The sequence below is a fragment of the Hemicordylus capensis genome, chromosome 6 (genome assembly GCF_027244095.1).
Source record: "Hemicordylus capensis ecotype Gifberg chromosome 6, rHemCap1.1.pri, whole genome shotgun sequence".
In the NCBI taxonomy this organism is placed as follows: domain Eukaryota; kingdom Metazoa; phylum Chordata; class Lepidosauria; order Squamata; family Cordylidae; genus Hemicordylus; species Hemicordylus capensis.
The window spans coordinates 169,326,051-169,348,667 of record NC_069662.1 but is presented as its reverse complement, the minus strand read 5'-3'; the positions used below and the strand labels follow the sequence as shown (position 1 = coordinate 169,348,667).

The 22,617-nt window shown below is 45.4% G+C and overlaps 1 protein-coding gene across 4 annotated transcripts in view; it reads left to right on the top strand.

Annotated features, from left to right (window-relative positions):
• Window positions 1-22,617, top strand: part of SMARCC1 (SWI/SNF related, matrix associated, actin dependent regulator of chromatin subfamily c member 1) — a 163,882-nt gene that overhangs the window by 19,176 nt on the left and 122,089 nt on the right. For all 4 annotated transcript variants that reach the window (XM_053262111.1, XM_053262110.1, XM_053262109.1 and 1 more), the window contains 4 exons: window positions 2,655-2,747; window positions 11,189-11,258; window positions 16,411-16,480; window positions 19,136-19,211. In XM_053262111.1, coding sequence (XP_053118086.1) covers window positions 2,655-2,747; window positions 11,189-11,258; window positions 16,411-16,480; window positions 19,136-19,211 — 309 coding nt within the window. The remainder of the gene's footprint in view (window positions 1-2,654; window positions 2,748-11,188; window positions 11,259-16,410; window positions 16,481-19,135; window positions 19,212-22,617) is intronic.

Sequence of the window (22,617 nt, the reverse complement as noted above, 5' to 3'; positions counted from 1 at the left end):
ACACTGATCCCTTTCAGCTGGTTCTCTTACTCAACCCCTTAAAGGAACGGTATATTAAAATCACATCACTACAGGGAGGTAGACTTGAGAGTGAATATCCAAAAAGCTTCCCTTTTGAATCAATTTAAAAGACAAATCTTCACTCTTTCTTGAATTTACCATTACTTTCTCTATAGCAAAAAAAGTAATTGTTTCAGGCAAATGTCTGTATTTAACAAAATGAGCTGTAAAAGAGATTTCATGTTCATAGAGCTATTTTTACTTTTGTGTTCTGTAATACAAATCCTTAAAAGTCTGCTGGCCTGACCCAAATAGAAAGTCCACAAGGATAAACAATGGCATATACTACATTGGTGGACTGACATGTTGTGAATGTTTTTAATGTAATCACTTTATCATTAGCTGGATTAATAAATTATTTTATTAATTGATTAAAGTATAGTTAAGAACATAAGAACAGCCCTGCTGGATCAGGCCCAAGGAGGCCCATCTAGTCCAGCATCCTGTTTCGCACAGTGGTCTACTAGATGCCACTGGGAGCCTACAGGCAGGAGTTGAGGGCATGCCCTTTCTTTTGCTGTTACTCTCCTGAAACTGGTATCCAGAGGCATCCTGCCTCTGTGGCTGAAGGTGGCCTATAGTCCTCAGACTAGTAGCCATTGATAGACTTCTCCTCCATGAAGTTATTCAAACCCTTCTTAAAGCCATCCAGGTTGTTGGCTGTCATCACATCTTGAGGCAGAGAATTCCACAAGTTGATTGTGCTTTGTGTGAAAAAGTACCTCTGTTTGCTGGTCCTAGATTTCCTGTTAATCAATTTCATGGGATGACCCCTTGTTCTAGTGTTATGTGAGAGGGAGAAGAATTTCTCTCTCTCCTCTTTCTCCACACCATGCATGATTTTATAGACCTCTATCTAGGGATGTGAGAACCAGTTCGAATTTGAACTGGTTATCAATAATATATAATATATTATCAATAATCTATATATATATTTCTCCTGGGTGTGCCCAGGAAAAATGCATCCTGGCAGCCCAGCTGATTGGCTGGGCTGCGGAGGCGCCTGATTGGTCCTGGCGCACCCAGGATAATTGCCTGGCTGGGCGGCCACGGTGGGCCCGGCGGCGGAGGCAAGGCGGCTGGCCAGGCTGCAGCGGTGGGCCAGCTATAGGCACAGATGCTCTGTGCCCGGGCCCACTAGTATATACCATAATACTCAAGCCATCTCATGATACAAAATGCAAAAATATTAGCATGTACAATGTTCAGTTTGTATTCTCCTAAAGGGCATAAGGGGGTTAAATCTGTGACTGATGACGTCCACACCCTATTGAGACCACGTTTGATGCGGCTTTTTTGTAATTTGGAACTTCTATTACAACATTGAACTTTGCCCATTTCATCCAGCAGCCCTGTTTCTGCCTTGCTCAGTCACACCTCCTCCGGAAATCTCTGACTGTCACTGTACATGCTAATATTTTTGCATTTTGTATCATGAGATGGCTTGAATATTATTGTATATATTATTATTCTTGTTGAATTGTTGAGCTTGGATTAATGATTTATTGTTAATTAGTGTTACTGATTATACAGTTATTGGTTCATTGTTTGTTAATATACATTTTCATTGTTTGGCTGCTTTATATTATTTGTATATTTGTTTGCCGTAGTCACGGTGGGATTCCCCCACCCTTTTTTTTTGCTTGGTTGATTCCGTGATTGCCCTTGCTTGTGTTTCGGTTCCATCACAAATGAAGCAAAAGAGGCTGGACAAAAACATTCCTTTTAACTTATTTCTTATTATCGGAACAGCATTTGAATAGAATACTGACCATTGCCCGCGAACACTGGCAATTACCAAAGCGGTCTGTTCTTTTTGACAATGTGCAATCTTGCAGATCCTACTATCAGAACTCTGCCATATTGCTTTACTTTTGATATGGCCAAAGGCTTTTCTATGCCCAGTGGGATTTTTGACGTTGAACAGCAACATTGTGTGGGAGACAACTTTTAAGTCCACTTAGTTTTATTAGAGGTTTGCCTCATGGCATAGAAGACTCTTGTTTGAGAGAAATAAGTGCAGCGTTCTCCTGTGCATGCAGAACTAGTTGTGCTGTCCTTTGGATCTTTCCCATCTTAAACCTATCCCGAAACATTAAATACTGAGAATAATTAATGTATTTCCTCCTGAGTTGTAGGATTTGCTGGCATTAATCTTGCTGGATTCAGTCTTGCTTTGGAATAAATCATTTAGGATTGTGTTTGCACAAGTGTGTTAAAGCTCTCAATGTTTCAGCTTTTGTTGAGCCTAAGGTGTTCATAGTGTCAGTGTAGGTAGTCCTCTAGTGAATTTGCTTCTTGAAGTGTGAACCCTGCATAGCTCAGCCATAAAGCAACATTTCTTGTAGTACACCAGAGGAACAATATTTGCTTAAGCACAGCTACTGCCTCTTGCTCAACCTTCCACTTGTAGTATACTAATGCAAGATAACAGCTCAGAGTCCTAACAATCAGTTGAAGAGGCCCTGTGACTTCTGGGCAAGACTATTTGTGTAAAGTTGTTTCTATTTGTACTAGTTTCGAGCAGTGTTCTCTAAGCTCACTAAACCAGTTCACTGGCTTCAGAGCTTAAATTCCTCAATTTTATCTTCCAGAATAACTGTCTAAGCAGACCAACCATCTACCTCGTTCCAGATATTGAGCTGAAGTTAGCGAATAAATTAAAGGACATTGTCAAACGTCACCAGGTAACAAGTGCAAGGTTTCATGTCCTATATCTAACATGTTTTAGGCTGATCTATCTAGGCAGTTGATGGTGGGACTCAGTACATGAGAAATGTACTTGGTAGCATTTTTCTAAAAATCAGGAATACTGGAAAGGAGTGGACTCAATCTAAAGGAAGACTGTGGCCCAGTCCAGGCATTATGCTAAACCATGAGCCTGAGGGAGCTGCAGACTTGCTTCTTTGACGTGGTCTCTGTGCTTTACGCGAATGGGCTTTGCGCCTGCTCAGAGACCACATCGGAGCTTCCAAGCTAGAGTTCTAACTTTTGGTGGTAACCCCGCCCCCTTGGTATATAGGCGGCTGCACGGGCTTCCCTCTCCAGTCTTTCTTAGTCCGCATTCAGCCCCGATCCCGATCCCGCCTTTGGTACTGGCAATGTTGCCTCCTCCTCCACCCCGGACCACATCTCTTCTACCTCCACGGGTTCCACCCAGAAATTCGCCTGTACAGGCAACTATGGCTACTATTGGCCCTGACTCCAGACCAACTACTCAGCTCTGGATTCGACCGCTCCGACCCCTGGTATCAACCGACTTGTCGGATTCGTCCTCGGATGAAGAAGGCCCAGAATCCTCTCTATCCGATAGGTTATCTTTGGGCTCTTCACCTCCCTCTTTATTGCTGGACCCTAGGCCCAGCTCCCCATCGGAGGATTTCCGTATTTATACAGACTTTGTCTCACGTATGGCAGCTTCATTGGGAGTCCAACTTTCTCATAGGAACATAGGAAACTGCCATATACTGAGTCAGACCATTGGTCTATCTAGCTCAGTATTGTCTTCACAGACTGGCAGCGGCTTCTCCAAGGTTGCAGGTAGGAATCTCTCTCAGCCCTATCTTGGAGAAGCCAGGGAGGGAACTTGAAACCTTATGCTCTTCCCAGAGCGGCTTCATCCCCAAGACCAGCTCTCCTCTCCTCTTCTCAAGGGGACAAATCTGAACCTGACCCCCTTTTTCAGTTAATCAAGGATGATACCCGTCCTTTGGTATCGCTACCGTTAAACCCATCTATTCTCAAAATGGCCAAGACCTCTTGGATCAAGCCTTTCTCTATTCCACAAACATCTAAATGGCTTGACTCCTTTTACAAGGTTCATGCTTCCGTGGATCAAGATTTCTGAAGCAATATCCATCTACGGATTCGATTGTGGTTGAATCTTCCCTCTCTAAATTCAGGGGATATTCCTCCTCTACCCCACCTGACAAAGAGGGGAAGAAACTAGATGCATTTGGAAGATGTTTATACTCCATTGCTTCTTTATTGACAAGAATTACAAACTACCAGGCATACTATGCCAAATACCAGTCCTTTCTTTGGGACCATATTGCCCCCTTCTTGGACCACCTCCCTGAAGAACAGCAGGGCCTGGCCAAGGTCTTTCTCCGAGAGGCCACGCAGGTCTTTAAGCAGGAACTTAATGCAATTCGCCACTCCACGGAGGGAACCACTAAAGTAATGGCAACTTCCGTCGCCCTCTGTTGCCATGCCTGGCTCAGGTCTTCCGGTCTCACACCCGATGCTAGATCCAGAGTGGAAGATCTTCCCTTCGATGGCTCCTCTCTATTCGGAGAGAAAACAGATGACATTCTTCAAAAAGTGCAGAAACTGCGTAACACAGCCTGCTCCATAGGTCTTCAACATTCCACAACCCACCATTATAAACCACAAATATGGCAACGACAACCATATTCTTCTAAACAGCAATACTATCAACCCCAGGACAAGTCTTTTCGCTCCAACAGATACCAGCCTTACAGAAAGCGATCCAACTTCACCAGATCCAAAATGCAGCAGCGCTCCAAAGGGTCCCAGCCCTCAGCCAAAGGACAATGACTTGCACCCTCCCCCCACACTGGGGCACCAGGCTCTCCCCTTTCATTTCCACTTGGGAGAATATCACCATGGACCCCTGGGCCCTGACCATAGTGAGGGTCAGTTATGCTATAGAATTTGCATCCACCCCTCCGTACAACCCCCCGTTACCCACTCCACCTACTCCGGCTCTCCTGGAAGAGGTCGACTCTCTACTCTCCAAATCTGCAATAGAACTGGTTCACAATCCTCAATCCTCGGGTTTCCACTCCCGATACTTCACTGTTCCCAAGCCGGACGGCTCCCTTTACCCCTTCCTGCGTCTCCAGGAACTCAACTCCTACATCACCTACCGCAGGTTTCGTATGGTCGTGATTCCTAGCATCATCTCCATCCTACAAAAGAACCAGTGGTTCGTTTCCATCGACCTCAAGGATGCATATTATCACATCACCATCAGACCTCAGCACCGTCGTTTCCTCCGCTTTCAAATAGCAAACAACACTTACCAATTCTGTACCCTTCCCTTCGGACTGGCATCCGCGCCCCTGGTGTTCACCAAATGCATGGCCCCGGTGGTGGCGGCCCTGCAACAACAAAATAACCAGATTTTTCCATCACTCGACGATTGGCTCGTGGTGGCCCACAACCCACAGTCCCTTCTCAGAGACCTCCACACGGTCATCACCCTCCTCTCCAACCTGGGCCTCCAGGTGAACTATGAAAAATCAAAGCTCTCCCCTTCCAGAACAATAGAATTTTTGGGAATCCTCTTTGACTCCGTTCAATCCAAAATCTTCCTGCCTCAGCGCAGAACCCAGGCTATCCTGGATTTGTCAGCCCACCTACTCTGACACCCTATCCAGTCAGCACGAACAGTTCAATTCCTGTTAGGACATATGGCTTCCACCACCCACGTCCTCCTTCATGCCAGGCTACGGGCCAGGACTCTACAGCACTGGTTCTTTTCAGTGTTCTCTCCACACGAGGACTCCCTCGCTACCACCCTCACGCTCCCGCCTTGGGTTCTGCACGCCCTCCTGTGGTGGGCGGACCCAATCAACCTCACTGTCGGCTCCCCCTTCCACCCTCCACGTCTCGCTATTCTACTCATCACAGATGCATCCATGGACGGTTGGGGTGCTCATGCCAACAATCACAACATCCACGGCATCTGGACCTCGACCAAAGCTGCCCACCTCATCAGTTATCTCAAACTATTCGCAATATTCAAAGCCTTGAAAGCCTTCCTCCGGTCCTCGTTCAGACGGACAATACTACCGCCAAAGCATACCTGAACAGACAGGGCGGCACCTCTTCCAGCTCCCTCCTGTTCCTGTCCATGGAACTATGGCTCTGGTGCATTCGCCATGGCATCATGCCCCTGGCGGTCCATATACAGGGACAAGACAACATCATGGTGGACAGGCTAAGCAGGACTCTCACAACATCACACAAGTGGCAACTACATCCCCCCACGCTACGCTCCTTCTTCCGGCACTGGTTCCTCCCAGAAATAGACCTCTTCGCGTCAGAGGCGAATGCGCAATGCCACCAGTATTGCTCCAGGTCCAGGATTGGACCCAACTTGCTGGGGGACGCATTTGCCCTACCTTGGACGGAACGCCTTATCTACGCCTTCCCTCCAATTCCTCTACGTCCTCCTTCAAAAGCTCTCCCAATCCGCCCGCATTGCATCTTCATCGCCCTGTGGTGGCCCATGCAGCCCTGTTTCCCCAACTCCTCCGTTTATCCAATCATTGCTTCCCCCACATCCCTCACCTCCTCTCCCTGCAGAACGGTCGCCTTCTCCATCCAGACCTACAGCGCCTCCACCTCACAACTTGGCACATAGTCCCAACCTCCCAGCGGACCTGCTACGAACAGTCCAGGCCTCGCGTAAACCTTCCATCTCCTCCTACTTCCACAAGTGGACCCGTTTTCAGAAGTTTCTAAGAAACAGGGAGATTCCCATACACTCTGTTTCTGTAGAACATGTTTGTTCATATTTGCTATCCCTCAAAGAGGCCAGACTTAAGATCCTGTCCTTGTGGGTTCACCTGGCAGCCATAGTGGCTAACTCTCCTCCCTCCATACCCTCGTGGTTCCAACACCCTATGGTCAAGCGTTTCCTCAAAGGACTCACTCACCTTTATCCGGACCTGCCTGTCATGGCCCCGGCTTGGGACCTGACCTTGGTGCTCTCTTCGCTCATGTACGCTCCCTTGAACCCATGGTTACGATTTTTCTTGACCTCCTTTCCTGTAAAGTAGCCTTCCTCATGGCTATCACCTTGGCCAGACAGGTCAGTGAACTCAGGGTTCTTAGAGTTGACCCTCCAAACTTGACCTTCCACAAGGAAAAAGCCATCCTTCGGCTGGACATTGCCTTCCTTCCGAAGGTAGTCACATCGTTTCACCGTTTCCAACCAATCTCCTTACCCACATTCTTCGCCGAGCCGTCGACAGCAGCCAAACAACGTCTCCATACTCCGGATGTTCGTAGGGTGCTTGCCTTCTACGTCGACCACACCTCCGCCCTTCGAACCTCCAATTCCCTCTTTGTACTCCACTCTGGACCTAACAGAGGCAAGTAGGCCTCTGCACAGACCATATCCAAATAGGTGGTCCTCACCATCTCCCTAGCATACCAGATTGCCAAGAAGCCTCTCCTACTCTCTGTTAAGGCACATTCAGTGAGAACGGTTGTGGCATCCACTGCCTTTGACAGGTGTATTCCGCTGGATGTCATCTACCAGGCGGCTACGTGGGCGTCAAAGCACTTGTTCATACAACACTATGCCCTGGATGTCCAAGCCAGAAAAGACACGGCGTTTAGTAGGGCGGTGCTACAATCCATTTTTGCCTGATCCCGCCTCCAGGTGAGCAGGGCACGGGTGCAGCTTGCTATGCGCCCATTCATGTAAAGCACAGAGACTACGTCGAAGAATGACAGGTTGCTTACCTGTAACTTGGGTTCTTCTAGTGGCCATCTGTGCTCTTACATGCCCACCCATCCTCCCCTCTTCTCATGTCTTTTCTGCTAGTCTCTTTCAGATTGTGGACTCAGAAGACTGGAGAGGGAAGCCTGCGCAGCCGCCTATATTCCGAGGGGGCGGGGTTACCGCCAAAAGTTAGAACTCTAGCTTGGAAGCTCCGATGTGGTCTCTGTGCAGGCGCAAAGCCCATTCGTGTAAGAGCACAGAGGACCACTAGAAGAACCCAAGTTACAGGTAAGCAACCTGTCATTACTCCTTCCCCTTCATTGCTCAGATGTGAAAGGAGGAGAACGAAAGCTTCCACTTCCACTTTAAAAAACAAACTATAGTTCGGTGTCCTGTGTTATAGTTCTGTGTTGCAATTCAAGGAAAAAGCATATTTTTTGTTTTTAGATGATGCATTCATATGTTATAGCAGGCAGCATTTAAAGAGGCATTTCTTCCTATGTGAAGGAACTTTTAGGTAGGGACCTAAAGGTTCAAAGTGTTTGACATGGGCAGGGGGATTAAGATGGTTCATCGTCGTGGTCCCTGTTGTTCACACTGATGGGCTTCAGGCATGCGCTGAAGTCCGTTCGGGATCCTTCTAAAGCACTCGCTTGCATCGAGCTTTTTGGTGGGAGCTCCTCCCCCTTCTGGTGACATCATGCCCTCCTTCTCTCAGTTCTTCGTTGTCGCAGCCGTGTTTGCAATTCTGGTCAAGGTTCCTTCGTTTTGGCTCTGTGTGTTTGTGTGTGTGGGAGCCCTTCTATTACTTGTTATTTCATAATTTTATTCTAGCTTTTCCACCTTTATTACCAGTTACTTCTACACTTTACCGTTTTGCTTTTTTTCTTTTGATTTGCACCCCACCCCCGAGCCACCATTTAAAAAACAAACCAAAAAAACCCTACTTTGAAACTGTTTACCTCTAATTTTGCACTTCCACCCCAAACTATTTTTTCGAGATAGTCTCCCTCTTTCGGGGTTGGAATCTCAGCCTCTCTGTCAGGCCATCTGCTCTTTTTTTGGTGTATGGAGGAGGAAAAAGAAAATTACTTTTAAAGCGCTGCTCAGTCTGCTGAGCGAAATTACCATCGGTGGACGGTCACCCTCGTTGCCTAGTGTGTTTGGGAGAAGGGCACAGAGTAGACTCCTGTACCTTTTGCCTCCAATTTGGAAAACAGGTGTGCAGTAACTGTGCACAGTAACCATGCCCAACGCTTCAGGGCTGTTCTGTGGGAAAGGTCTGGTCTGCCTCGGAAAAGCCTCCTAACATGGCTTCCTTGACATCTGAAGCGGCTGCACCTCAAATGGACCCTTCCTCTGTGGTACCAGTGCCTGTGGTGAACTTAATGGTCCACGTTCCCACTGCACTGGCTGTCCACCCATTGTAGGTAGAACCTGAATGGGCGCCGCTCCCTTGGGACAACCTGGTGGCTCCAAGCTCCTCCACTGCCTGCACTTCAGTACCAATGCCATTGCTCTTGATAGCAGCAAAGCGGAAAACTTCTGTATAGCCAGCGCAGAAAAAGAAGACACAGGCTCCAGGAGCCGGCCCGTCAACTACGCCCCGGGTGCAGGGAATATCGGAGGCATCCTCTGCAATCCAAGCCTTGCCTAGGATTCCTAAAAAGCCTGGCAACCTTCCTGTACCTCAGCAGCATGAGACGGAACGCTCAGCTTTCTAGCCAGAGACATCAGCTCCGCTCGCCTTCAGCGGTTCCAAAGCCAGCTGAGCCCTTGGTACTGTAACCAAAAACCCAGTTGACTCCCCCTCACTGGCGGGACAAAGAAGAGGACCACTATTTCCAAGAGGACGTCTATGTAGAGCTGCAGGATGACTATGATGATGATTCTGATTATGACAGGACAGACTGCTGGGATGACTGAGGCATATGCTTATGTATGTATGTATGTATTTTTTGATTCGATTTGATTTTTATACTGCCCTTCCAAAATGGCTCATTATGACAGATGCCCCTGCTCTCACTCTCTCCTTTTTCTTGATCGAGGAACGCGCTATTCACGGTCCCCTTCCTGCCCACGGTACTGGCTGTCGGACTGGTCTCCAAGGGGTCTCACTCCGCTTACAGATATTGTTCTCGGTACCGTGCACGTTCTAGGTCCTGAACCTGTCACTCATGGTCCAAGACTCCTAAAGAGAGAAGTCCATCTGAATGGCGCTCAGGACAGCCCACTCCGACTGAACATCAAGTGGAAACACTACACCAGGAACCTGCCCCCAGGTCCCTTGGCTCCGGCTCAGTCCTCTCATCCACGGGTGTTGGAAGAGACTCCAGTCTATTGCCTACCCAGAACACTCTTCCAGGGGAGGACGTGGAGGACTCAGATCTCAGTGCATACATCCCCCCTAGAGGATTTAGGCGATGCTAAGCCAGACTCTCCCTCTGAGTATTTCTGATCTCATGCCGAACATTTGCAATGAATGGCAACCTCTTTGGGACTGCAAGTGACCCAATCTCAAAAGCCCCCTGAGGATCCTGTCTTTGGCATTATTGATTCCTCTGCGCATGTACTAATTGCCTTGCGAGTCCATACTCAAGTCCATACTCAATATCATGCATAGCTATTGACTAAAGCCATCATCTACACAGCCTACATCAAAAAGAATTGAAGCCCTATATCGGGTGCAACTAGACAACTGTACCTTTCTCCAGAAACATTCTGTGCCAAACTCAATCATAGTGGGGATGGTGCAAACAAAATCCAGAAATAGGGCCCTAACAGCCCCCATTGACTGGGAAGGCAACAATAATCTACCACAAGCCTCCAACTGAAGGTGGCTAATTACCGTTGGACCTCTGATCCTTGGGAGAGCTGTACTACATTCCCTCTTCCAGTGACCTCTGGCCCACCGGGTAGGTGAGCTTGCGATGCCCCCATCAGTGTGAACAACAGAGACCACGACGAAGAACAAGAGGTTGCTTACCTGTAAACAAAGTTCATCTAGTGGTCATCTGTTCATTCACACACCCTTCCCTTCCTCCCTGCTGCAGTCTCTTCCAGATTGGTGGACTCTCAAACTGAGGGAAGGAGGGTGTGATATCACCAAAAGGGGCAGAAGCTCCTGCCAAAAAGCTAGATGCAAGAGAGAGCTTTAGAAGGATTCTGAATGGATTTCAGCGTGTGCCTGAAGCCCATCAGTGTGAACGAACAGATGCCCACTAGATGAACTTTGTTTACAGGTAAGCAACCTGTTGTTCCCTGCCCCCTCCCCCCCGAGGGGCTCACAATCTAAAAAGAAATCACAAGGGAGGCTAGCAACAGCCCCTGGAGGGACACTCTGCTGGGGTTGATTTGGAACAATGAGACCCACCACTTAAAAACCCCTGTTAGCTGGTTTGCTAGAAAATTAGTGGTGCCTTTTTAAAAGAAAGCTTTTACAATTCAAATAAAGGTAGTATTCCTCATTGTTCTGTCAGTACAGATGAAGAACTTGAGTATTAGAGGAGTTGTGCCCATTGCACAATGCTATCCAGCATTGACATGTACCTGACACGTTTCTGGGATCAGAAGAGGATTCTTGTTGCAAGTGCACTGAATTCTCTACACATTCCTGATGCAATATTTGTCTTTCCCTTTTCCTAGGGCACAGTCACAGAGGACAAGTCTAAAGCCACCCACCATATTTGTCCTATTCCTACCTCATTGGATGAAGGTAAAACATGCATCAGTCTTGTTGCATGAATTCTGAATTTTTGGAAATGATGTTAAAGTGGTGCTTTGGAAAGTATTGCTTGTTGTTGAAACTGGAAAAGGACCGGCTTTAACTCTTGTGGATATTGCAGTAAATGTAGCTTTCTGTTTATACAGTTCACGTGAGCAAAACATACAAAAACAGGTTTGGACATGATTTGTGAAATTGTGGAACACATACATTAAGCTGCAGGGTAGTGAAATGCACACTGATAAATAGATCCTTGTTCTACACCGCTTAAATATTAATTTTCCACAGTGGCGAAGAGACAAAGGTAACTGGATGAGTTCAAGCAAATGCATTTACATGTCTTCAGTCTTTCTTTTGATTTGGGGTGATGGCTAAGGTGTTAGGCCAGAAGTTTCATGGAAAAGGTAGGGCTTGAGGGATTTGACGAAAGGAAGAAGTGGCACCATACAGGTGATCTGAGCTGGAGTTCTCTGCTGCTGGACGCTAAGGACATCTCAGAGTGGGTTATCCTTACCCACGTACTCCAAGGCAGGACTATGCTAATTAAGTAGGAAAGCTTTAAGAGCCTGGGGAGGATAACCCCACCCAGTGCTTTTAGTCCTTTGACTGCTCCAGGCAGACTGTTCTCTCCTTCTCTTCTACCTCTTATGCTTTTAGATGTTACCTATCCTTACCATTTCCCCTTCCATTTACCATGCTTTCCACTGAGTAGGTGCGGGTGCTTCTTCTCCAGCTTGTATATTTGTTTTAAAAAAACCTTTACTTTCGTTTTCTCTCCATTCTTCTCCCCCCCACTAAGAGCACATACTCGTCTGAGCTCTTGGGCTGAACCCCAGGCCCTACTGGCAGACTCCCTAAACCAGCAGTTTCTAAGGACAAGCTGGCCAACCCTGGCCCTGCGACTCCAGTTGACCAGTGGAAATTGTCCCAATTGATGGCTCTTCAAGTGAACCTAATTTGGACCTGCCTGATAGAGGATGGGGAATGGTCCGATGACCATATTGTAATGACAGTATGGCGGCATCAAAAAACCTGTTTGTGCCAGATGACTTTAGTCCCATTACAAAGCAGTTGTTACTTTGGAACTGCAATCTTTGCTGCCCACAGACGCTCAACCATTGGCTAAGGGTGCATTGGTATTTCCAAAACCAAAAAGCACAGACTTGGCTCTCCATTCCCTGAACCATTCCCTGAATGGCAGCTGCCTGCTTCCAACAGAAAATCCTTAACAGTGGCTAATAGGTTTTACTTCTTCCAGTAGGAGGCTTCAGACCTCCTCAGAATACTTCCCATTGATGTTCCCATGGTAGCTCTCTTATAAGGCTCACTGCTACCACATGATGGTGAAGCCACTCTGAAAGACTCTACAGACAAACATCTAGTGTCTGTCTTGAGGTGTTCACCTTCCTTCCTTCCTTCTTTCCTTCCCTCCTCCCTTCGATTTATTTATTTCTATATGCCCTTCCAAAAATGGCTCAGGGTGGTTTACAATAAAACAAAGCTAAAATCAATTAAGTATTAAAATTTAAAATGGTAAAAACATAAAACCATTATTAAACCAATTAAAACAGTTTTTAAAATCCTGGAAAACCAGGCCAAACCTTTATGGTTTAAAAAGAGTTTAAAAACCCTGGAAGGCCAGGCCAAACAGATATGTCTTAAGGGCTCTCCTGAAGGCCAATAATGAACTCAGATTATGGATTTCTCTTATGTCCTTAAGGTTCTGCCATCCACATAGATGTGTACTTGGTGCGTATTGCATCCGTGTCCGGATGAGAGTTTGCCACACTGAGAGCTGCTGCCTGGCTGATACTTAGTAGGGATGTGCACAAACTGTGGTTTGGGCACTTTTGGGGAAATTTGACTGGGAACTAAAGGAGAAGAGGTCCTTACCTGCCCTCGGCTGCCCCATTCAGCTTCTTACCTCCATGTGCTGTGTGCAGGCTGGCACTGTGCTGGGGGTTATTGGGAGGTGCGCCGTGCAGCAGGAAGCAGGGTGGCACTCTGCTCTCTCCTTTACCTTAAAGTTCCAGGTCGAATTTCCAAAAAAGTGCTCAAACCACAGTTCTTGCCCATCCCTAGCGTTACTTTGGGCAGAATGTTAATCATGGTTAAAACAAACCCACTTGGGGGTGTTGTGGACAGTGTTAGAGGCCGTTATGGGAAAGAATGGCCTGGCCTGACCTGAAACTGCCTCAGCTGTTGGTGCAGCCCCTCATGGGAAGCATTTCTACAGTCTCCGGGTATGTCTGCTGGAGCTGCCTTAGTTGGAAAAGCAGTGAGGTCTCGGTGTGCTCCTAAGGTCCCTCGTATACACTTGCATCTATCTGCACAAGCTGTCCAGAAGCCATTTGACCATGAAGCTGCTTCATGCCTCAGTGGTGTTTGAATGCAGCGCACGCGTGGGATGGCTGGACTGGGGGTATTTCCCATACTCGTCCAGACATTCCCGCTGGCATGGGAAGCAGACATTCCTTGCTTGGTGTCTGCATGTGTCCTGAGAGCATCAGTTCCACTGGACTGGATTGCCACTAGAGATGTGAAGGCCTGGAGTGGGGGTGGGATGGACTGAGGAAGCAGAACAAACAGTGGATCTCCATATCCCTCCCCCCCCCACACACACACATACATTGGTATGTTTGGGTTTCCTCTAGTTTTTTCCATGGCCTTCACTTCTCTGGTATTGCCCTATCAGGATCCCACTAGATGGCAGTATCGGATAGCTGTAGAAGCTGCCTGAGGGGCCTCTGCCTGCCTGCTGTGGGCGTGTTTGGCATGTGGAGACTGTTGCCTGGACTAAATCTTCCTCCTGTATTGGACTCTTTGTGATGCACTCTTTTCCTGAGTGTTTGGGTCTGGAACTGAGCTTAATTGTTTTCATCGTGTGGAGCTGGTAGAAACTTGTCTGAAATGCAGGGGTTACTTGAAGCAGTGTGCCTCCTGCCTTTTGTACGGGTCACCCGTCCATCTTTGCCTTCTGTAATAGGCACGAGGCAGGACTGTTGTGGTGGCAGCCTGGAGACGCCTGTGTGCATGCGCTGCCCCTCTCCCGCCCACTTGTGCTAGCCCTGTGGGGTCACAGAGTTCTTCTGGCTACCCTTATTCCCATTGAGAGGGTGAAGTTGTTTCCCCTCTTGATCCCACCCAGCATCCTCTGCTGCCTGGTGGTTCTCAAGGTTTAATATGTTGTTTTACAGCACAGTCGTGTTTTCTTTTGGCAAGGGGGAAATATTTCAAGTCATTTTTTAAAAAAATACACACAGCCTCATTTTTTCTGTGAACCTTCCTGCTATCACTGTAACAGCAGTTGTATGGCCAGTGTATACCATGCAGGGTCTGCAAAAGAGGTTAATGTTCCTGTCAACAGAGGAACAACTTGCTGCCATGGCTGTGATGGCAAGCATATTCATGCAGGGTCAGCTTGCTCCCCACTTCGGGGAAGATTGAATTTCTCACTTCAGAAATAGCGTTTCCTCTTTCTGGAAATGGAGTATCTCTTGAAAGCTGTGCTCTGCTTCCTTTATCTGGAAGTAAGCACAGTGCCTTTGAAACAGGCTGAGCTCAGATTACAAAAGGAGAGGGCTTGACTGGGTGTTCAGACCTCGAGTTAGGAAGCAAATGTGGCAGATTGTTCTGTGCAGATGCTGCTTCTGCTGCCTGGTTAGTGAAAGACTTTTAACTGAGGAAATAAAGTCTGGGAGGAAAGTATCGTGCAAGCACTAGGGCCCAGATTGTGGTCACCAACTTGGAAACTGACTTGAACCAGCAGCAGCAGCTTGTGTATCATGGTTCCCTTTCCTCTCTTTGAACTCCCCATGACCTGTCGCTCATCCCCCAGCATCTCTGCTACCCCAGCACCTCCCCCTACCCTGATCATTAAGACTGTGGGTGAAATAGTCTAGTGCAACTAGAACAATGCATGTGTCTGTCAGCTCCTTAATTTGCATGAAATAGGTCTGGGTTACATTTTGTTTAAAGACTTTTAAAGAACATATAGATAGACATGCTCATTATTGATTTAACATATTTATATCTTGCCTGTCTTTTGGCATTCTTAAGGCAAGCTAATAAAATAAAAATTACACAAAGCAATTCCAGTACTCAGTGCAGAATCTGCAGGATCTTGTTGAATGTAAAATGCTCTTGACCTTGAAATGCTGCAATGTAAATTCATTTAGAATTTCTATCCGCAGGAACTTCAAACTGGTTAACACAGTAGACGCTCCTCAAAACAGCCAGAATGAACATTTCTAAAGCAAATTTTAAAAACTAGTTGTTAACTTTCTAAGTAGGGTTTTCTAGATAAAAATGGAAAGGGGCATTGAGAGAGGAGATGCCTCATTATTGCAAAAGCAATAGACCTATTTATTCCTAGTCAGTCGCTGAAATAAATTCTTACAAAAAATAGAAATCGGATTTCGTAGTAACTTGCCTAGGGAGCAAGAGGTTGCTGGTTCGAATCCCCGCTGGTATGTTTTCCAGACCAATATAGGGCAGCAGCAATATAGGAAGGTGCTGAAAGGCATCATCTCATACCTGCGCGGGAGATGGCAATGGTCAACCCCTCCTGTATTCTACCAAAGAAAACCACAGGGCTCTGTGGGCACCAGGAGTCGACACCGACTTGACAGCACAACGTTACCTTACTAGAGTAATGACTACAGCCCTGGCTTGAATGATGTATGGTGCTGCACAAGACAAAGGATTCCCAAGAGAACATTGCAGGAGGTGCTTGGAACTACTTCAAATGCCATTATGTAAACTCATGCCAAGAGCTAGACAGAATGGCACCCTGTCCAGTCTTACCCTTGTATATGTGATACATGCTTTGACTTTGAACTTGCATCATATTTGTTGAGTGTTAACAACCCCTGTCTTATTCCACTCTGGTATGACTATGTGGATGTGCTTTTATGCCTGGAAATGGGTTATTCACATCAGTCCCGTCACTTATCACCTTCCAGTTCTGTTTTGTTGTTTACCATGAGCCCTCCGTAGATGGACATTCCATTAAGGCAATGGATTGCCATCACTGCCTCTTAACTTTACTTAGGATGACAAAAGTGAATGCTCTTCTGATGCTTGTTGAATGACTTTAATTGGGTCATTTTCTCACTGACATTTTCCTCCTTTTCTCTTACAGAAGAGTGGCTAAGACCTGTAATGAAAAAAGACAAGCAGGTTCTTGTGCATTGGGGCTATTACCCAGACAGGTAATGACTGCAACTGGCTGGCGTACATTTTATTGATATTGTGTTCTTGCTTATCAGCTGGGTACAAATTCTGCCTCAGTAGCTTGAAACTTAAGGTAGCTACAGGTGCAACTCGGAAAATTAGAATATCGTGCAAAAGTCCATTAATTTCAGTAATGCAAATTAAAATGTGAAACTGATATATGAGACAGATGCATTACATGCAAAGCGAGATAAGTCAAGCCTTAATTTGTTATAATTGTGATGATCATGGCGTACAGCTCATGAAAACCCCAAATCCACAATCTCAGAAAATTAGAATATTACATGGAACCAAGAAGACAAGGATTGAAGAATAGAACAATATTGGACCTCTGAAAAGCATACAGTGTACTGTGCTTGATTGGCCAGCAAACCCGCCTGACCTGACCCCATAGAGAATCTATGGGGCATTGCCAAGAGAAGGATGAGAGACATGAGACCAAACAATGCAGAATTGCTGAAGGCCGCTAATGAAGCATCCTGGTCTTCCATAATACCTCATCAGTGCCATAGGCTGATAGCATCCATGCCACGCCGCATTGAGGCAGTAATTGCTGCAAAAGGGGCCCAAACCAAGTAGTGAATACATATGCATGCTTATACTTTTCAGAGGTCCGATATTGTTCTATTCTTCAATCCTTGTCTTCTTGGTTCCATGTAATATTCTAATTTTCTGAGATTGTGGATTTGGGGTTTTCATGAGCTGTACGCCATGATCATCACAATTATAACAAATTAAGGCTTGACTTATCTCGCTTTGCATGCAATGCGTCTGTCTCATATATCAGTTTCACCTTTTAATTTGCATTACTGAAATTAATGGACTTTTGCACGATATTCTAATTTTCCGAGTTTCACCTGTAGCTTTTGGATTTTGAAGACAAAGGAATTTGAAGATGTATTGAGAGAAACAAATGTGCAGTATTAACGTTCATGCGAAGTATGCACTAAACATAGTGGCCTACAGCCAAAATGAATATTTGCACATTGAAAATGCTGCCACCTGGACGTGCATGGAGTGGGGGTAGTTTTGGCAATCCTCCTTTCCATCTGCACCTATCGATGCCTCCCAGAAATATGTTCCTAAGAATTGCAGGACCTTGGTCATAATTTTTAGTCACCTGCTGTCTCCTACACAGTGTGCATCCTCATACAAGCACATGCTGGGAGACGTGATAGAGGTCTATAAAATCATGCATGATGTGGAGAAAGTGGATAGAGAGAATTTTTTCTCCCTCTCACATAACAATAGAACCAGGGGTCATCCAATGAAATTGACTGCCAGGAAATCTAGGACCAACAAACAGAGGTACTTCCTCGCACAACACATCATCAACTTGTGGAATTCTCTGCCACAAGATGTGGTGGCAGCCAACAACCTGGATGGCTTTAAGAGGAGTTTGGATAACTTCATGGAGGAGAGGTCTGTCAAGGGCTACTAGCTGGAGGGCTATAGGCCACCTCCAGCCTCAAAAGCCAAGATGCCTCTGAGGACCAGTTGCAGGAGAGTAACAAGAGAGTAACAGCAAGAGAAAGGGCATGCAGGAGCCTGTAGGCTTCCAGTGGCATCCGGTGGGCCACTGTGTGAAACAAGATGCTGGTCTAGATGGGCCTTGGGCCTGATCCAGCAGGGCTGTTCTTATGTTCTTATTTTGGCTCAGTTCTACTTTATTATTATTATTGTTATTTTTACATTTATATTCTGCTCTTCCTCCAAGGAGCCCAGAGCACTGTACATAGTTAAGTTTCTCCTCACAACAACCCTGTGAGGTAGGTTAGTTAGTTAGCAGTTTGTAAGATCTGTTGATCTAGATATGGGAAATGGTGGCTTATGTAAATTATGGTTAGTTAATAAACTAGGACATCAAACTAGGACCTACTAACTATATTTTGAACACACTCAGTGCTGGCCGCAGGTTGCAGGAGCCCTGAGGTAAAGCCCTGCATTGACTTCCCCAGTGTTACTCGGCTCCACCTGAAGCTTGCCAGCAAAACTTGACTCTGTTCCTGCACAAGCACAGTTTCTCACATTCAGACACAGTGGGAAGCTGTGAGGGGAAGCATTTAAATGATTTAAATGCCTCCCCTCGCAACTAAATGCCTTGTTTCACCTATAGAGGAGGATAAAACTGGAGGGGAAGTGTGAGAGCCTTTCGCCCAGCTTGGGCACATGACAAACAATGGTTTCTTGTTACCTCTGAACTAGTCGTCTCCAAGCTGGTGATTGTACCCCTTGCTCTGCAACTGCTGGCTTCTCTAAGGAGATGAATAGCTGTTCTGTTGGTTGAGGATTTCTTACCTTGAAGCATATTGAAGATTTATTTTGAAGTCTGCTGCCTAGCCCAAAGAATGCCTCACATTTCAATATATTGGTATGGAATCTTTACTGCTTGAGACTTACTGAGACTGATGTATTTTCAGGCAATATTCACATATGAAATAGTGAGTGTGCCCCCTCTTTTAGGAATGAATTTCAGCTTTATTTCATTTCAGTGTGTACCAACATTCTCTCTGGTAGAAAAGTTAAGCGTGTTAATATTTTATGAGTATCTTGACACTTTATTATGCCATTGATGTCCTGACTGAACTATCTGTGGGATCAATTCATATTTTCACTTCTTATTTTTCTTTTAGCTATGACACTTGGGTTCATGCTACTGATATAGATGCGGAAGTTGAAGACCCTCCGATTCCAGAAAAACCGTGGAAGGTGAGAATACATTGAGTTCTGAAGATTGTACTTGTTTTAGAGCACTCGGTCCCAGGAGTTATTGTCTTTGAAAGAATGCTGTGTGTTGCTTCACACATGCAAAGAGGAGAAAAAGACAAGATCTATTTTTAAAATTACAGTAGAGAGACAAAGCACTTCTCTCTTCTAACCCAGCCATATTAGAAAAATGATCTACCAGTGACAGAGACAAGGCAAGAAAAGCTTCTGTTTATTTACAAATGTGTTGGTTTTCTATTTCAAAATACTAAAAGTATGTATATAATCAATATTTATTTAAAAAGCAGTGAGATAAAGCCATTTTATAAAACAGTACAAAGTGCATATATTAAATCATTCCCTTCCGGGGATGCTCTGTGTAACCCTGGTCAAGTCAATTTTACTTCTTAGCTTGTGCCCCCAGGAAGTACGGGGGTGGCAGAAACAATGGGGCATGTCCTCCTATACTGCCAGTTTTACAGGGATACTGTACTTGTAATGTTTTTATTTACACTTCACTGATCATCTTGGAGGAAGGGTGGGATATAAATGTCATAATAAATAGTAAAAATGGTAGAGAACGGTAATTAAGGATTGGGCCCCTCAGTTTTGTTACAAAGCCTTTGGATGGTTTTAAAACAAATCTTAACATTGTGTAGTAGTTATAGTGTTGGACTAGGACTGGGTAGACATGAGTTCACATGGCCATTCAGCATGAAACTCACAGGGTGACACTGGGCCAGTTGCTTATCTCTCAGCCTAACCTACCTCACAGGGTTGGTATGAGGATAAACATAACCATGTACACCACGCTCTGCTCCTATGAAGAAAAGCGGGATATAAATAAATAAAATAACATGCTTGCAGATGCATGTTGTCAACAGTTTCCTGCTTTCAGCAAGGACTGGATTAGAAGACTTCCAAAGTAACTTAATGCTGTGATTCTATGTAGTCCACTCAGCCTACCTGAGCAGAGTTGTGCAGTAACTTATTTTATTTAACAAATTTCTATACTACCCCAAACTTATGCCTCTGGGCAGTTTACAATAAAAAATACAATTAAAAAAATTTTAAACATTAAAACTGTGAAATTTAAGACAATGTTAAGTGTTAGTGTTATTTAAACTGTCCGTCTAATTAAAATAATGGACACCGCCTACAAGAAAGCTCTACCCTTAACCTCTACCATTCTCATGTCTGAATATTATGGGGCACAGAATAGGGCCTTCTGTACTAGGATTAGTGGATGGTGAGGGATATATCGGGGGTGATGGTCCTCTATGCATGGAGGGTCCAGGCTCATAATGACTTTAAACATCTTGAATTGAGCCCAGAAGCATATTGGGTACCATGTGATAGAGCTAGCATGTATGTGAGGTGATCTCTGCAGCTCATCCCCAGAATAAGAAAGCTACAGATGCTTGTACCAGGATTGTTTTTGCAGCACTGAAGTACATAGTTAATTTATTCCATTTCTACAGGTGGATAGGCTGTGTAATGGCTTGTGCTAGAGAATTCATAGCTTATTTATTTGATTTATAACCCACCCTGTCCATGGGCCCAGAGAAGCGTACAGTGGTTTTCCTAATGTTAACAGTTCATTCCCACTTTAAAAAACAACAATAAAAAAAGCTCAGCTGCAGGTTAGTGTCTCTAGACTTCTGCCTAGGAGGTAAGTAGATGTTAACTCTCAAGTCCTGGAAGGCTCCTCTTCTCTCCCACAAGAGCACCAGTTGCTGTTGGGGACTGTTGGAAAAATGACTGCAGATGGGCTGCATTGTATGGGAGTCTGTTTCACTTCAGGTGCACTTCCAGAGTTGCACCTTCTTTTGTGGGGCGGGGGGGGGGCTTCATTGTTTGGAACGCAGCTGGTTGAATTGTCCTGGTGTCCTAGAGTGAAGCACCTTTCCCTCCAGATTCCCTCTAGGAGGCTTCTGTTCTCTAGCCTCTTTTCTCTCCTGGTAGATCAGTGCAGGGGGAAACCTATAACGAGAGGGATTTGTTTGGTCTTGAACACATGTTATCCCATCTCTGCAGTATTGAAATGGTCCTTGATAAACCATTCCATTCCAATCTTTGAATCATGGCTATGATAAATGTGGTCTATTATATTACAAAGGCTTGCTGTTTCAAGGGATAATTTGTTTTGGGGGGAAAAACCAACATAGAAAATAAGAACTTGTTTGTTTGCAGTGAGGTGGTCAGTTAGTTTAAAAGTTTTGAGCTCATATTAATTATGACAAAAGATTCAGTTTTTTCAGGGTCTGTTGAACTCTGAGACAGAATGACACTGGCAACCTTATTAATGTCTTCAGAATGATTAGAGGTCTGTTTGCAGTGCAGTAATTTGAGGCTGATTTCATTCATTGTGAGAAAATAAGGAAACAGTTACAGTAGAACTGTTCCTATTCAGATAATTGCTCTACTTATTTGTGTGACAACATGAAACATTCTTCCCAGATTCATTAATTCATTTGCCTGCCATCAGCAGATGATCATGATTACGTGATGAGAATTAAGGTGAAGCAACAGAGGAGATGCTGTTTCATTGGGCTGGAAAGGCTGGGCTCAGTGGCCTGAGCTCTTGAACTCTAATCTTATAAAAAGAAAGCAAAAGAGCCCTTTAATTTTTTGCTCTAGCGGTTGTTTTTTAAACGAGAGCAGTATAGAGGTTAATGCTGCTTCCCCTTCACCATGTCCTTTCTGACTGTGAAATAAATATGGTGATCTGTTTGTATCTGAATTCTATGAATATGCAGAGTTGCTTTATACTGAATCACTGTTGATCCATCTCTTAGTGGTCTTGGGCAGCTTTATATATTTTAAATGGTCTGTAACAGTCCTTTTCCCTGAAGGTGCTGAGGACTGAAACTGGAACCTTCTGCATGCAAAGAGTGTGCACTCCCACTGAGCTATAGCCCCTCCCTCCAGTTTCCAGGCAGACTTCTGAAATGCTTCACCCTCACTTACTCTTCTGTCGTCTACTCTAGTCTCAGAGTAGGTTTATCCTTTGGTCAGCTTCCAAACTTTGGTATTCTGAATGTGGATATAGACAACGTGTGCTCTGAGGCAGAATGGAAGCGGGCTGGTGTCTTCAAGGATGCAAACCTTTCATGAAATAAAAATGCTCCGCTGAACAAAATAGTTAACACTGAGGCATTTCTCTGTCATCTTTAGATCTGGATAGTGGTTCCATACATCCATAACTAGTGGGTTCTGCCCCTGCGCAGATCAGCTTCGGGCAGAATTCGGTGATATGCATTAGGAACATAGGAAGCTACCATATACTGAGTCAGGCCCTTGGTCTATCCAGCTCAGTATTGTCTTCACAGACTGGCAGCGGCTTCTCCAAGGTTACAGGCAGGAATCTCTCTCAGCCCTATCTATGCTGCCAGGGAGGGAACTTGGA